The 15415-nt window shown below is 42.2% G+C and overlaps 2 protein-coding genes across 2 annotated transcripts; both read right to left on the minus strand.

Moving 5' to 3' along the window:
* Positions 1 to 2849: 2849 nt before the first annotated feature.
* Positions 2850 to 5617, minus strand: LOC131604911 (uncharacterized). Its single transcript, XM_058877326.1, has 3 exons — positions 5347 to 5617; positions 4828 to 5226; positions 2850 to 3019 (listed from the first exon to the last, which is right to left on the minus strand). The coding sequence occupies exons 1-3, from the start codon at positions 5615 to 5617 to the stop codon at positions 2850 to 2852; spliced, it is 840 nt and encodes a 279-aa protein (XP_058733309.1).
* Positions 5618 to 7427: 1810 nt separating this feature from the next.
* On the minus strand, positions 7428 to 12269 carry LOC131604912 (uncharacterized). The gene is made up of 4 exons (XM_058877327.1): positions 12108 to 12269; positions 11081 to 11940; positions 10409 to 10713; positions 7428 to 10321 (listed from the first exon to the last, which is right to left on the minus strand). The coding sequence occupies exons 1-4, from the start codon at positions 12267 to 12269 to the stop codon at positions 7428 to 7430; spliced, it is 4221 nt and encodes a 1406-aa protein (XP_058733310.1).
* Positions 12270 to 15415: the final 3146 nt, after the last annotated feature.

A 15415-nucleotide genomic window follows, 5' to 3' on the forward strand; every position in this document is an offset into this window, starting at 1 on the left:
CATAACTTTTAGGACTTCATAACCGATTCAATACATATTCAATTTGCTTGATTCTTGTGTCAATAGATAGAGGGTATGGCAAAGAACACATTTGTATTGAGTTTGAATTTTCAGGATTCTTGGCATGCCCTATAACGGCCTTTGAAAATGGCACACCATGTGTTTGTCAAAATGCTACCTGCTTGCCCAGAATTTGCCTTGTATACAATGAGATTCTGCCAACTTCTCTCTTCAATAACTTTTGATCCATACTTCATATGAAAAAATTTCCAACTACAAAATTGTAGAGGGCCATGAGATGAACCTTTTTGGTGTCGACCTTGTCTTGATTTAGAACCTCGAAATTTGTGAAAAACGGACCTGAAGTGGGCTGATCAACCAATTCTCAATCTATCCAAAAATTCTCTAAGTATAGAAATTTCCATTTTTAGAAATCCCTATTTCAACTACTTCCCAAATTTGGCAAGTTTTGGCTATCTCTTGATTTTATTTATTTCTTTGACTTGTCTTTGACCGATTTTCCACCAAAAGTCAACATTTGACAGTTGACTTTGACTTTGACCAAAAAGTCAACATTTTCTGATTTTTCTGATTTCAGATGAATTTCCCGATTAATCCGTTTCGGAACCAATGCTTAATCAACTTCCAACCAAATAAACTCCGGTGAATGATATTTCTTCAAGACAGCCATATTTCACGTCCACAAACATCTCCTGATTAAATCCTTGAGCTTTGGTTTGGAGAGAATAGAGCCCTGACTTTAGGAGTATGCTGATGGAAATGATCCTCTATAATCAAACTTCAGATCCTTTCTTCTGAACCAAGAGATTCTCTTAATAAGAGCTCTTTTTTGTCGCTTTTCTTGAACAGTAACTGTGATATGGATGAATGTAATGGATGAATGGCCTATATGAGATATGCGCATGAACGTAATGTGAAGGCCAAATGGGGGATAAATAAGTGGGCAAATTTTGGGGTGCAACAGCTGCCCCTATTCAATCTTCTTGAACCTGAATGTACGAACGACACAAGTCCTGGACATGAGAGGTGTAAGTGGATTGAATACCCGAAAGTACCATCAAAATTTGCATTCTGTGGTAAATAAAAGAGTGTTGAATGTTATCAAAGGATACCAGCTGAAGGTGGATTTTAAATAGATTGCTAACCTTAGTTAGACTTTGAACAAAGAGACGTAGTCGTAGGACGACTCTTAAAGGAAGAAACCAGCCGTAGGGGAATCTTACTGCAATGCTAACCTTAGTTAGACTTGGAGAAGAGACGTAGCCGTGGGACGACTCTTAAAGGAAGAAACCAGCCGTAGGGGAATCTACCAAAATGCTAACCTTAGTTAGACCTTCAAAAGAGACACAGCCGTAGGGTGACTCAACAAGGATGAAACCACCCGTAGGGGAATCCGATCCTGATTGCTAACCTTAGTTAGACTTGGAGAAGAGACGTTGCCGTGGGACGACTCTTAAAGGAAGAAACCAGCCGTAGGGTGACTCAACAAGGATGAAACCAGCCGTAGGGGAATCCGATCCTGATTGCTAACCTTAGTTAGACTTGGAGAAGAGACGTAGCCGTGGGACGACTCTTAAAGGAAGAAACCAGCAGGGGAATCTACCAAAATGCTAACCTTAGTTAGACTTCCAAAAGAGACACAGCCGTAGGGTGACTCTAGATCTGCAAAGGTACGCCAATAATCATTGGACTTTCCTGAGGAGGACTAGTAATGACTAGACTCTATGGGGATGTTTATGAACACTGAATTTTGAAGGCGATGCCAATAAACATTGGGCTAGACAGAAAGAAAGGCTAGTGACAACTAGAATCAATCAGGGGATGCCAGTAAACACTGGGCGTTCAAGAAGATATTGATGCTTGCGAAGCATAAGAATTACATGGATCCCTCAGGCCAAAAGGCGGGGTGTAACCCTTCAAGGGTGGCAATCATTCGAATTACCACACACATAGTATGGATTTCAAATGATTGAAAAATGAGATTGGTTGAATGCCCACCCTCATTCGCACTCTATTATGCACGCGGCATGCGGGAAAATAACCAAAACAAGACTTGCAAGAAGCAAGAGGTATCCCTTATACAAAAGGCAGTAAGGGGACTCACAAAAAGTGAATACAAAGAGAGGACTGGTGACGACCAGACTCTATTAGATGACGCCAGTAAACACTGGACTTTGAAAGAGGTATTTTTGCTTATGGAACAGAAGAACTACATGGTTCCCTCAGGCCAAAAGGCGGGGTGTAATTCTACAAGGGTGACAATCATTCGAATTGCCACACACAAAGTATGGATTATCCAAACGATTGAACTCATCAAACAGGAAATAACCAAAGAGACAATGATCTTAATGAAGACTGACTTTGTATTCAATCCACACTGGAGAGAAAGTGAGACTTCTTCTGGGGATATATATTACCTTGTGCCTTTGGAGCATAAACAAACTTGACTTATGCATTGATGCAGGTTTGAATTTTTCCATGGAGTAATGCTCCATATTCATGGAAATGCCACGCTTTTTGTAGATGTAATGTGAATGCCATAACTACTATATGCAGAAAGGGTGAATGAACATCGGAAAAAGCCTTCTGTCCTAAGCACTCTGTGGGGAACTTTTCTTGAGGCCCTGATTTGCGAGGCCACACCAGATGGTTTCTTGACCGACCCCCAATATGTAACTTCTGCAGGGGGGGAAACTTGCACCATAAGACTTGTGAGGAAGGGAGCGCGATGGCACTTTTGAGAGACATTACCGTCATCATGCCTGGAAACTTTGAAGATTGCGCCTCCCCTTTTGAACTTCTACATCTTTGTCGAAGAATAAGGGAATCTAATCAACACCGGGGAGCATTTGAACCTTGGAAGAGAGTTCCTCAGAGAAATAAACTCTGGTATTTGCGGGAAAGGAGACCTTTGGGTTCCATATCGACAGAGATATTTGGTTGATACTTTCTGAAGCGTAGGTACTGGCATCCGACCGTGCTGAATGATCGGAGATTCCTGCAAAACAAATCAAGCACATATGCCCCAGGTATGATGGTTCTACCTCGTCCACCATCCCAAGTACTCAAAAATCTTTAAGCAATTCTATCTGTTTTAGATCATGTTCTTTTTGTAGGACTTCGATGTTAGAAATGCAATGCTTACCAAAATAATTGGACGTTTTTGTAAACAAAACAGTAAAAGTAAAACGATGTAGGAATTTTTGGAGTGAAAAATCTTTTTATTAATGAAAAGAAATGCCTAACATAGGCGAGTACATCAGGAAGTGGCCACCTTAAAGAGGTGGCCACCAAAAAGGAAAACAAATAGCATTTAAAAACATGGCAACGTAAGAACAGATTCCATTGGGTTCCAATCTTGCTATGCCTTGCAGATCTTCCATGTTCCTTCTGTTTTGCTTTCAGAAATGGATGAATGAATTTGGTCCTTTACCCTTCTGAGTCCTCCAATTGTGGTGACTAACTATGCTCGAGGATCTAATGCACGACGCAGTCATTCGCTTTTTGTCCCTCTTTTGCCTGGACCGCCCTTTCGGGTTTTCAATCCACCAGGACCCCTTTTTTGCCTAAGTCGCCCTTTCGGGTTTTCAACTTAGCGGGTGTACTTTATTTATTTTTTATTCTTTTGCCTGATCTTTTCCTTTTCTTTTATTTTTATTTTTGATCAGGTTTATGCGAAGTATTTTTTAACTGCGTCGGCATTCACGGGAAGTGGGAAGTCTTCGCCATCCATAGTTGAGAGGATCATGGCGCCACCTGAGAAGACTTTCTTTACAACATAAGGCCCTTCGTAATTCGGAGTCCACTTTCCCCTAGGGTCGTTGTGAATAGGCAGGATCTTCTTGAGCACAAGGTCACCAACCTGAAAGTGTCGAGGTCAAATCTTCTTGTCGAAGGCTCTCTTCATCTTCTTTTGATAGGCTTGCCCATGGCATATGGCTGCTAGTCTCTTTTCATCAATGAGGTTCAGTTGATCAAATCTGGTCTGGACCCAATTAGCTTCACTGAGCTTCACATCTGTTAATACCCTTAATGAAGGAATCTCAACCTCAACCGGAAGAATCGCTTCCATGCCATATACTAATGAGAAGGGAGTTGCCCCTGTGGAAGTACGCACCGAGGTACGATAACCATGTAAAGCAAAGGGAAACATCTCATGCCAATCCTTATAAGTGACCACCATCTTTTGCACAATCTTCTTGATATTTTTATTGGCCGCTTCAACTGCGCCATTCATCTTTGGCCGATACGGGGAGGAGTTATGATGCGTAATCTTGAAATTCTCGCATAATTCCTTCATCATCTTATTATTGAGGTTGGATCCATTATCAGTGATAATTCTCTCAGGAACCCCATAACGACAAATTATATGGTGCTTGATGAAGCGAGTCACTACTTGCTTGGAGACATTTGCATAAGAAGCAGCTTCAACCCACTTGGTGAAGTAGTCAATAGCAACGAGGATGAAGCGATGTCCGTTAGAGGCGGTGGGCTTTATTTCCCCAATCATATCGATGCCCCACATAGCAAACGGCCAAGGAGATGTCAACACATTCAGAGGAACTGGAGGTACATGAACCCTATCTGCATACACTTGACATTTGTAACATACCACCACATGGTTGAAACAATCGTGTTCCAGGGTCGACCAATAATAACCTGCTCTCAATATTTTTCTAGCCATGGTGTGCCCACTTGCATGTGTACCAAAGGATCCTTCATGCACCTCTTGCATGATCTTTGCTGCTTCGTGTCTATCCACGCATCTGAGCAACACAGAATCAAAGTTCCTCTTGTACAACACACCTCCAGCAATGAAGAACTTGGCAGACAGTCTCTTCAAAGTTTTCCTATCTGTAAGGGAAGCGCCCTCAGGATACTCTTGGGTTTCCAGAAATTTCTTAATGTCATAAAACCATGGTTTCTCATTAGGCACATTATCAATGACGCCACAGAATGCAGGTTCATCCAACCTTTTGATCACAATTGACGGCGCTTCATTGTCCCATTTGACTTTGAACATGGATGCTAAAGTGGCCAAAGCATCAGCCAAATGATTTTCCTCTCGAGGGATGTGATCAAAGGTAATCTCATCAAAGTATTGAGCCAGTTTCACCACATGTTCTCTATAGGGAATCAAATTGGGGTGGCGTGTTTCCCAATCTCCGTTGATTTGACTAATTACCAAAGCAGAATCTCCATAAACTGCGAGGTTTTTAATCCTTAAATCAATGGCAGCCTCAATACCATATATGCACGCCTCGTATTCAGCCACATTATTAGTACAATCAAAACAAATCCTGGCCGTGAATGGAATATGAAAACCTGTTGGAGAAGTGAGCACAGCCCCAATACCATTACCCAATGCTTTCAAGGCACCATCGAACACGAGCGTCCATCGCGCCCCTGGTTCAGGTCCCTCCTCTTGATCTTGACATTTGGAAGTCTCTGCCACACACATTATATCCTCATCCGGAAACTCAAAGTACATAGACTGGTAATCGTCCACAGGTTGATGCGCGAGATAATCAGCAATCACACTACTCTTAATGGCCTTCTGAGTAGTGTATTGTATGTCATATTCTGTCAAGATCATTTGCCAACGGGCAATCCTCCCTGTCAATGCTGGTTTCTCAAATATATATTTGATCGGATCCATTTTTGAAATCAATAAAGTGGTGTGAGTCAACATATACTGTCTCAGTCGGCGAGCAGCCCATGCCAAAGCACAGCAAGTTTTCTCGAGTAGTGAGTATCTTGATTCACAATCGGTAAACTTTTTGCTAAGGTAATAAATTGCGTGCTCTTTTCGACCGGACTCGTCATGCTGACCCAGCACACACCCCATTGAATTCTCGAGGACCGTCAGGTACATAATCAAAGGTCTACCTTCCACTGGAGGCATGAGGATTGGAGTCTCTTGCAAATACTCTTTAACCTTATCAAATGCCTTTTGACAATCGTCATCCCACTTTATTGCCTGATTCTTTCTCAATAGCTTGAAGATAGGTTCACACGTGGCGGTAAGGTGTGAGATGAACCTTGCAATATAATTCAACCTTCCCAAGAACCCACGAACCTGTTTCTCAGTTCTCGGCTCAGGCATCTCTTGTATAGCTTTTACCTTGGCGGGATCGACCTCAATACCCCTTTCACTTACAATGAAACCAAGCAACTTTCCTGATCTCACTCCGAAAGTGCATTTATTAGGATTCAACCTTAACCTGAACTTTCTTAACCTTTCAAACAACTTCTTCAGGTGGACAAGGTGCTCCTCCTCAGTATGGGACTTTGCAATCATGTCGTCCACATAGACCTCAATCTCTTTATGAATCATGTCGTGAAACAAAGTCACCATAGCTCTTTGATAGGTTGCCCCAGCATTCTTCAACCCAAACGGAATGACCTTGTAACAAAAGGTGCCCCAAGGCGTAATGAATGTTGTCTTTTCCATGTCCTCGGGCGCCATCTTTATCTGATTGTAACCAGAAAAACCGTCCATGAAGGAGAAAACCGAGAACTGAGCAGTATTATCTACCAATACATCAATGTGAGGAAGCGGGAAATCATCCTTCGGGCTTGCTCTATTCAGATCTCGATAGTCGACACACATTCGTACCTTCCCATCTTTCTTAGGTACAGGTACAATGTTGGCGACCCATGGTGGATAAACTGTTACAGCAAGAAAACCTGCATCGAACTGCTTCTGAACCTCTTCCTGGATTTTCTTGGACATATCAGGACGTGTTCTCCTGAGTTTCTGTTTGACGGGCGGAGAATTTTCTTTAAGGGGTAGCCTGTGCACAACAATATCAGTATCTAATCCAGGCATATCTTCGTAAGACCAAGCGAAGATATCAGAATACTCTTTCAACATTCCAATCAACTTTTCTTTCACATTCTCATTCAAAGAGGCCCCTATTTTAACCTCCCTTCTCATCTCTTCGGTGCCAAGATTCACCGTCTCAATAGGCTCTTGATGTGGCTCGATCACTTTCTCTTCTTGTTTCAACAATCTGGCCAACTCATCCGGGAGTTCACAATCTTCTTCATCCCCTTCTTCCGCGGTGTAGATAGGATTGTTGAAGTCATAACGAGGCATAGCAAGATCGTTACCAACAGAATCTGGAGGAGAAGTGGATCTGCATGAATTATGATTTATGCTTTATTTTAGAGTGGAGGGATGATAATGAATAAGAAACGTTGCCATTTTTTATTTTTTTATTTATTTAAAATAAATGTAAAAGTAAAAAAAAAGAAAGACAGGGAGCAAAATATTTGAATGCAAAAACGTCCTTTTATTAATGGTTTTAACATTGAAAAACAACAAATGATGCCCTACATGTGTTCACTGTGTCTTGGGCAGAACACAGGAATTATTGTATGATAAATAAAAACAGACAATATTACTCTTGATCAGAAGCAATTGAGATGATGTCCTCGGACGACCAGTTGAGAAGCTTCTGTCCTGGGATACACGGCTTGATCCATTCTTCAATGTCATAATCACTGTCCATATCATCATCAACAGCGCAAATATGATCCTTGACGATGCCAGCACTAGAGAACTTGATCGGAACGAAGGTTCCGGACTTTTTGGAGGCCTCATTAGATGAACTCTGACCCAACTGATATCCAATCCCACATTTATCCTGCTTGATTGGTAGATCCAAGACTCGGCCCCATCCTTCAGGATGACCGGATTCAACCACAGCTTTAGCTTCCTTTAGTGAAGACATGGGAGCCTCCAACTTCTTATTATCAACATAAGGGATCTTGATAGTCTGGATAGCCTCAAAGGCTTGGCAAGGCGTCTCGTGGACCTCTCCTTCCACATCAATATACCTGAAGGACGCAAGATGGCTTACCACGTGTTCTTCCTCCCCACATATTGTGACTATCTTTCCTTGAGTCGCGAATTTGAGTTTCTGATGCAATGTGGAAGTCACGGCCCCAACGGCATGGATCCATGGACGTCCCAGGAGACAACTGTAAGACGGGTGGATATCCATCACAAAGAAAGTAATAGTGAAAAGCTGAGGGCCTATCATTATTGGCAAGTCTACCTCCCCAAACACTGATCTCTTCGTCCCATCAAAGGCTCTCACTGTCAATTCACTCGGCCTTATCTCAACACCAGAATAATCTAGCCTCATCAAGGACGACTTCGGCAACACATTCAAAGAGGATCCATTATCCACAAGAACACGTGATAACATAGTCCCTTTACACTCCACCGATATATGTAAAGCTCTACTGTGGTTTTTACCTTCGGGAGGCAGATCTGCATCGGTGAATCCTAATCCATTACCCGCATTGATGTTTGACACCACTCCTTCAAGTTGATTCACTAAGATTTCTGGAGGGACAAAGGCAGTACTTAGAAGCCTCAATAAAGCATTTCGATGTGCCTCCGAACACAAGAGCAACTGTAAGATCGAAATCTTTGATTGAGTTTGACTCAGTTGGTCAACCACTTTATATTCACTCTTCTTGATGATCTTTAGGAATTCTTCCATCTCTTTGGCCACAGTGTCCTCAGAGTTAGACCTTTTCCCCTGACCCACTGTATCTTCTACCACTCTTTTCCCTTTTGCTTGAGCTAGAGCTTCTGCATTGTCATCGCGAGTATTCTGGGGAGGATTGAAAATACGACCACTTCTTGTCATCCTTCCAATGCCAACGACATTACCCACTTCTTCTTTCTCAACCGGCATTTTAATCTCATACTTGGCCCCTTGGTAGAAAACTTCTCCGCCATAATTCCATGGGATTGCTTTTTCACTAGTATACGGAACGGGACCAGGCAACTTAATGACCAAGGGCGGCGCTCTGGCAGGAACTGGAATCTTAGCAGGAGTATACGTGATGGATACCACATTAACTACATTTTCAACCCTTTCAGGACGTCGCACATGCTCAAACTGTAGATACCCACTATCCATCAACTGTTGAATCTCACCTTTCACCTTATCACAAACTGTGGAAATGGTCATGCAATCAGTACAGAATTCTCCACAACCAGAGTATAGACCCATCCTCAATAATTCTGTCTTCAATAATGGCAACAATGAACCCAATTCATTCACATCCTTGATCAAGCAAGCGTCTTCAACAACCTCGATGGCATTTGCAGCATGAGTTCCATGGGGAGGCATGGGATTTTGAACAACATTAGGTCCTTGAGTAGGAGTAAACTCAATGGCCTTAGAGTCGAGAAGATTTTGAACCAGATTTTTCAATGCCTTACAATTTTCAATATTGTGCCCAGGTGCCCCAGAGTGGAATTCACATCTCGCATTGGCATCCCAATTAGGAGGCAACTTTGCAGGAGTGGCTAGAGTCCTCAATTGTACTAACTTCAAATCGAGGAGATATGGCAGTACTTGAGCATATGCCATTGGGATCGGATCGAAAACCCTTTCTGGCATTTTCGGTCGTTGTTGATACTGACGTGGCGGATACCCTTGTTGTTGATGTTGGAAGGGAGCATTTGGTATAGTCACAGCGGCTACTTGTTGATGAGCCTGATTTCTGCCCCCGCTATAGTAAGCAGCACTAGTCTCACCTTCCCTCTTCTTGGCAAACCCATTGTATGGCTTCTTTCCACCGGCCCCAGAAGAGGAACTAGCAGCACTTGGATTCTGTATTCTACCAGCCTTAATCCCACTTTCAATTCGTTCACCAATCATAACCAATTCGGCGAAACTCGAGGATGCAGAGCAGGCGGAGTAGTATTGGCCCTCCAGAGTGTTGGTGAATAAGTCCATCATCTCTCTTTCCAACATAGGTGGCTGGACTCTAGCTGCCAACTCGCGCCATTTCTGCGCATATTCTTTGAAAGACTCATTAGCTTTCTGGGCTAGATTCTGTAACTGAGTGCGATTCGGGGCCATGTCAACATTATACTGATACTGCTTCACGAAGGCCTCAACTAGGTCCCTCCAACTTCGGATGTGAGTTCTCTCTAACCTCATATACCATTCCAAGGAGGCCCCAGTCAGGCTATCTTGGAAAAAATGCATCAACAGTCCTTCGTCCTTAGAGTATACATGCATCTTGCGATAGTAAGCTCGGACATGTGTCTTAGGGCAAGTATTCCCCTTGTATTTCTCAAAATCAGGTACTTTGAATTTCGGTGGCACACGGACGCCAGGAACCAAACCCAAATCACTGATATCCATACCAAGTCCTTGGCCTTCCATTGCCCTCATCCTCTCTTCCGGACCTCTAAACATCCTTCCAGCATCATGTGGAAATCCCCATTCACTTTCAGGAAACAAGTCCTCATGTCGGTCCTCTTCCAAAACGGGGATAGCAGCAGCCCTTCTGATTTGTTATGTGGTTTGTCCTTCAGGAGTGGGTTGGGGAGGCCCACGGGGATTACCTTGATTAGCAGCAGGAGGAATTACACCAGGTCCTCCGATCACAGGCTCACCATTGACACGAATATCAGCAGGATTTCTTTGTGGGGGATCCGCGACAACCTGAGCAACTGTGTCCATCCTGATTCTGAGTTCTTCTTGGCGATCAACCATGTTTTGCATGACTTCCATGAACTGAGCCATCTGAGCAGTAACCTGGGTTCTCATCTGGATAAGATCGTCCCTTAACTGATCCATTTGCAGTGAATGATTAGCTCTTGTGTAGTAGCGATGTGTAGGTGGAGGTGCAATTGCTGAAAGAGAAAACCTATTCAGTCAAATAAGAACACCATCTGATGTACCTGTTTGTGCATGATGTGCATGAGGTGCATGTGTGCATATGATGTGAGGTGCCATTTTTAGAGTATCCAAAACAGTTAATATTAATCAAGAATGTTTAACAATGTGATAAAAGATAAGTATCAAGAGAAACTAGTTTTTTATTCATAACAGAAATTTAAACTTGGGCAAGTCATACATCAACAAGATAATTCAACAAGGGAAATAAAAGACCCCATCCAACAAGTCTGGTGGTGGTCGAGACATACAAACTCAAACATCAATTCATCTGAATATAAAATAGAGGCCCTCCTTGTTTGAAGTGCTCATCGCTCCACTTCTTAGTTTCATCGAACAGTTTCTTGGTTGCTTCTCGATCCCTTCCTTTAAGAAGACTTTGAATCACCTCATCTTTGCAAAACAAATGCCCATCCAGCTTTTTACAGCACTCCCTAAGTTCGTCACATCCTTTGCAATCTGGGAGATAAGTCTTCTCGGGTGCATTCTCCATATCTGCCATTTGATCTCTGAGCTTGACATTCTCTTCTGTTAGTCGAGCGGAGCGGAGATGACTACCTTTAAGCTGTGTCTCAACTGCCATCCTTTGGGTAATTTCCTCCTCAAGCTTCTTCTCAACTACCATCCTCCGGGCAGTTTCCTCTTCGAGCTTCTTTTTCATAGTCCTCAGCTTATATTTGGTCTCTTTTTCTAGTTGGAGATTGTGGGCTTTTAAGTCCTCTTGGTATTCGCGTTTGAGTTTTTCCTCTGCTTCCTTTACAGCCTTTTCTATGACTTCTTGAGGGTCTTCAGTAAAAGCAGCAGCAGCTTTCCCACCTCTATCTGTTCTGGTCCTCTTCCTAACTTGGGAAGATTCTCCTTTCAGCATTTTAAGTTCACGGGCCAACTCATTCTTTGTCTGTTTAATGAAGTAGTGTTTCAAATCCGTATCCCTATCTTTCTCTTTCAATCTCAAATTTGCGACGCGGACTTGATCAAATCTTTCCCTCGGCACCACAGCTTCTACTATCTTTGGAGGTTGTGCATACAAGAGAGGAACTTCCGGGAATGGTAACCGAAGTGTCTTGACTCTCTCCTTGACCCAATCAGTGTAAGGATCCATGGCAATAGCATTCTTGGCTCCCAAAGTGGATCTTTCACCTATGCGGATATTATTCCAAGCCTTCCTGATTTCCTCAAGTGCTACGGGGTCAGTCCCCTTTTCAAAATACACGGATTAGTGGATCTCCTTATCCAAAGGGGCATCCTTCAAGGTATAACCCAACTGACGAAGAGCGAGAACTGGGTTATAGTTAATGCATCCTCTTTTCCCAATGAGTGGGACGTTACCAAAGTTTTCGCATCTAACAATGACTTCGGATATACCTGTTCGGAGTTGGTACCACACAATGTCGTTTGCAGTAAGTCCCATGATTCTTTGAGACCACTTTTGAGTAGAAGTAACAAACGGACCACTTGTAGGCAGATGAGACTTGAACCAGGTGTACAGTAATGGAAGGCACCCTCGGATAGCTCCTCTTTTCCCATGTCGAGAGTGAATAGAATAGTACGTATCGGTCAATAAAGTAGGGACTGGATTCTTATCCATAAAGAGACATATAGCCGCCAAATCAACGAACTTGTGAATGTTAGGAAACATCACGATCCCATATATTAGGACGGCCAGAAGGGCATTGAAAGCCTCCCACATATTTTGTCAGCGAATTCCTGGGCTTTTTCAATTAAGAAACTCATGTAGAAACCATGAGTGTCGCCATTTTTCTTCCAGTTGTTATGAACATCTCCTAGGCCCAAATAAAGGGTGTTGGCGATATAATCCAACCTAGGTTTATCCGGGACGCAAACAAAAGGCACTCGGTGTTGAACCTTGATATTGAGGATGTGAGAGTACTCCTCGAGAGTGGGAGCCAGCTGATAATCTGAGAATGTAAAACACCGTATGTCAGGGTCATAGAACTGGAGCAGAGTAGATAAAGCCCATTCATCGACGCGAGAATACATGAGAGATAAGATGTTGCCATAACTGTCACTAAACACCGTTTCATTATGCCCAGTGATCAATTCACCCAACTGTCCCAACTGGACCAAGCCTTCGCGGTGGAAAGTATAAGTGTGTGTGCGCCTAGTAGTCCCTTGATTGGCGGTCACATTGTTATCCATTCTTGACAGGAAGTGTTGACTTTGAATACCCTGAAAAATGGCATGCATATGAATATTAATCTCTTTTTTTCTTTTTCTTCTCTTTTTTTCCTTTCTTTTCTTCTTTCTTTTTTTTTTCATTCATTGTTTTTTCGAAATTAAACATGCTATGATGAGTATGATGCAATGAAAAGTCCTCCCCATATAAGAGAAGTGTATGTTGCTTCTGAACAAGATCGGATGTTGCAGGATCAAAAGTCCGGCATGGGCACCAAAAAACCACAAGAACCATAGTCACCAACAGAACAGAACAGTCACCAACGGTACCTGTCATGTATATCCCTCCCCACTCACGGGTGAATCTAGGCCAAGGTAGGTCAAAGTGGCAACCAACGTTATCAGTCCTCCTGAGGTACCACCATCGTTGCATCTACATGCCAACAATGATACCCCATTTGGACCTCGACTGGGCGTGGGTCTCATGATCGCACTAGACAAGACCTGACATCTCATCGGCGTCATGACTATCCATTCTATCCTAGGTATCCTATGTGTCAACTCTGGCCTGGGTATTGGGCCTTTTACCTCATAGAACATCCCACCCAACCTGCAAACAGAGAAAATATGTGGCCCCCACGGGGACCCATAATATAGTCCAGATGCATGGGAAAAGTAAACATGCTATGCAAGCAGGAAAATAAACATGATATGCAAGAATATATACAGGATGTAAACATATAAACAAATAAAGAAACACCCAATAAACAAAACAAACAAAGGCTAGGATCGACTCTCAAAGAATGGACCAGCACAGGTCTATCACATCCCCAGCAGAGTCGCCAGCTGTCGCTACCGCGAAAAATGGAATCAGAGTCGCCACTAATATATTCATCCCATCGCGGGAAAGGAATATCAGAAACCTAACTCAAAACAAGGACAAGGTCTTTCGACCAGAGAATAGGGCACGGGAGTCGGTTACGCGAGGGGAAGGTGCTAGCACCCCTCACGCCCATCGCACTCGATGGTATCCACCTATGTTTGTTTCTATCTAAAGGGTGTATCTATGTCTAAATCTAAATGCGATTGAATGCAAAAGAAATACGGGGAAAAGAAGGAATTATTTACAAGTGTGCTCGCTTAGGCCCCGCGACCCAATTCCTACGTATCCTTTTCAGGAATCAGAGCGACCGTAGTTCGGCTCCATAGTTTCCATTTGTTTTGTGTTTTTTAGTTGAACAGCGGTTAAGGTCACAATCCACGATGCTCGACCTTTGGAGACTTATACGCCTACTTTTGGAAAGGACTTAACTTGTTCTTAAGTGCCTAACAAGGCAAAAGAAAAGAATCTTGGGTTTGTGTCTTTTATTGTAATTCCACAACGACAAAACCCACTACAAGGCTTCGCATTGCTTCCTTACTTTGTTTTAAGTCTGAGCCTTTTATTAAGCATTTTACATGTTTTTTGGTTGGGTATTTTTTAAGGGAATTTATTTGTGATTTAGATCATACCAAGAAAAAGAGTCTTTTGAATATTTAGAGAATGCACATCGAGGTCTACACCACAATCGTTTCTCTAAACATTAGTTAAGAAATACAGTTTTTGAATATTTAGAGAATGCACATCGAGGCCTACGCCACAATCGTTTCTCTAAATGGCGGTTAAGAAATACACCGAGGCCTACGCCTCAATCATTTCTCTTCCGCTAAGTAGGAAAGAACATAGATCGGGGCCTACGCCCCAATCATTTCTTTCCTACCACGAAAAGAAAAAGAAAAAAAACAAAACGGTATGATCCTTATCAGTAGTTATTAAGTTTTTTAATGTTGAAAAAGAAAAAGAAATGCGAAAGGGGAACTAACCTATTTTCTAATCTAAGTGTTGTTCTAATTCCTATTTAAGATCTAAACTAATATCTAAAGGGAATATTAAACTAAGAAGAAAATTGTTTAAGTTGACTAAAGTCAACTTTAACAACCAAGGGTATTTTTGGCATTTTACAAAACATTGGAAGTATTCACAAAAATAAAGGAATTATATTCTAAACCTACAAGAAAATATTCACAAGCAATTTGCAATTTTTTATCAAGTCTAAACTATTTTTTAAGAATTAAAACTAAGTATTTACATGGTGGACCAATCAAAAATTAAAGAAATTCAACAATTAAAATTCTAAACGATTAAGCAATTATTCCTAAAAAATCAAGTTGGCAAGAAAAACTATTTTTTATCAATTTTTATTTAGGCAAAAATCAATTAACAAGCAATAAAAGTAAATAAAAAAAAACTATCTTCACTTGTTTCTCTTAGTCAACTGGGGGTGTATTAGCAGTAATCTGAACTAAACTGGCTTTGTTAATAGGTGCTTGGGCCAAAACAGGGGAGTGTGAACATGAAAAACGCCAGGCCCAATACCCAAACAGGGCGTTGCATTAGCAATGAGGGAGTATGAAACGCAAAAGCGTTCAAAGCCCAGGCTACATGGCCCAAGTCCTCTTTCCCTTTATCTCATTTTATTCCACATTTTATTTGTATT

Source organism: Vicia villosa, linkage group LG5 (assembly GCF_029867415.1).
Source record: "Vicia villosa cultivar HV-30 ecotype Madison, WI linkage group LG5, Vvil1.0, whole genome shotgun sequence".
Taxonomy (NCBI): Eukaryota; Viridiplantae; Streptophyta; class Magnoliopsida; order Fabales; family Fabaceae; genus Vicia; species Vicia villosa.

What these genes read in the sequence shown, in the direction of transcription:
- LOC131604911 (XM_058877326.1), bottom strand. Translation starts at nt 5,617, where the DNA reads ATGATCTTGACAGAATATGACATACAATACACTACTCAGAAGGCCATT. An exon ending in TGTGCTCACTTCTCCAACAG is followed by an intron (nt 5,227 to 5,346) that starts GTTTTCATATTC and finishes AAAACCTCGCAG; the next exon opens with TTTATGGAGATTCTGCTTTG. An exon ending in CAAGTTCTTCATTGCTGGAG is followed by an intron (nt 3,020 to 4,827) that starts GTGTGTTGTACA and finishes TTTGTTTTGCAG; the next exon opens with GAATCTCCGATCATTCAGCA.
- LOC131604912 (XM_058877327.1), bottom strand. Translation starts at nt 12,269, where the DNA reads ATGGGAAAAGAGGAGCTATCCGAGGGTGCCTTCCATTACTGTACACCT. An exon ending in GTGGTACCAACTCCGAACAG is followed by an intron (nt 11,941 to 12,107) that starts GTATATCCGAAG and finishes TATTTTGAAAAG; the next exon opens with GGGACTGACCCCGTAGCACT. An exon ending in CGAGAAGCAACCAAGAAACT is followed by an intron (nt 10,714 to 11,080) that starts GTTCGATGAAAC and finishes TTGACTGAATAG; the next exon opens with GTTTTCTCTTTCAGCAATTG.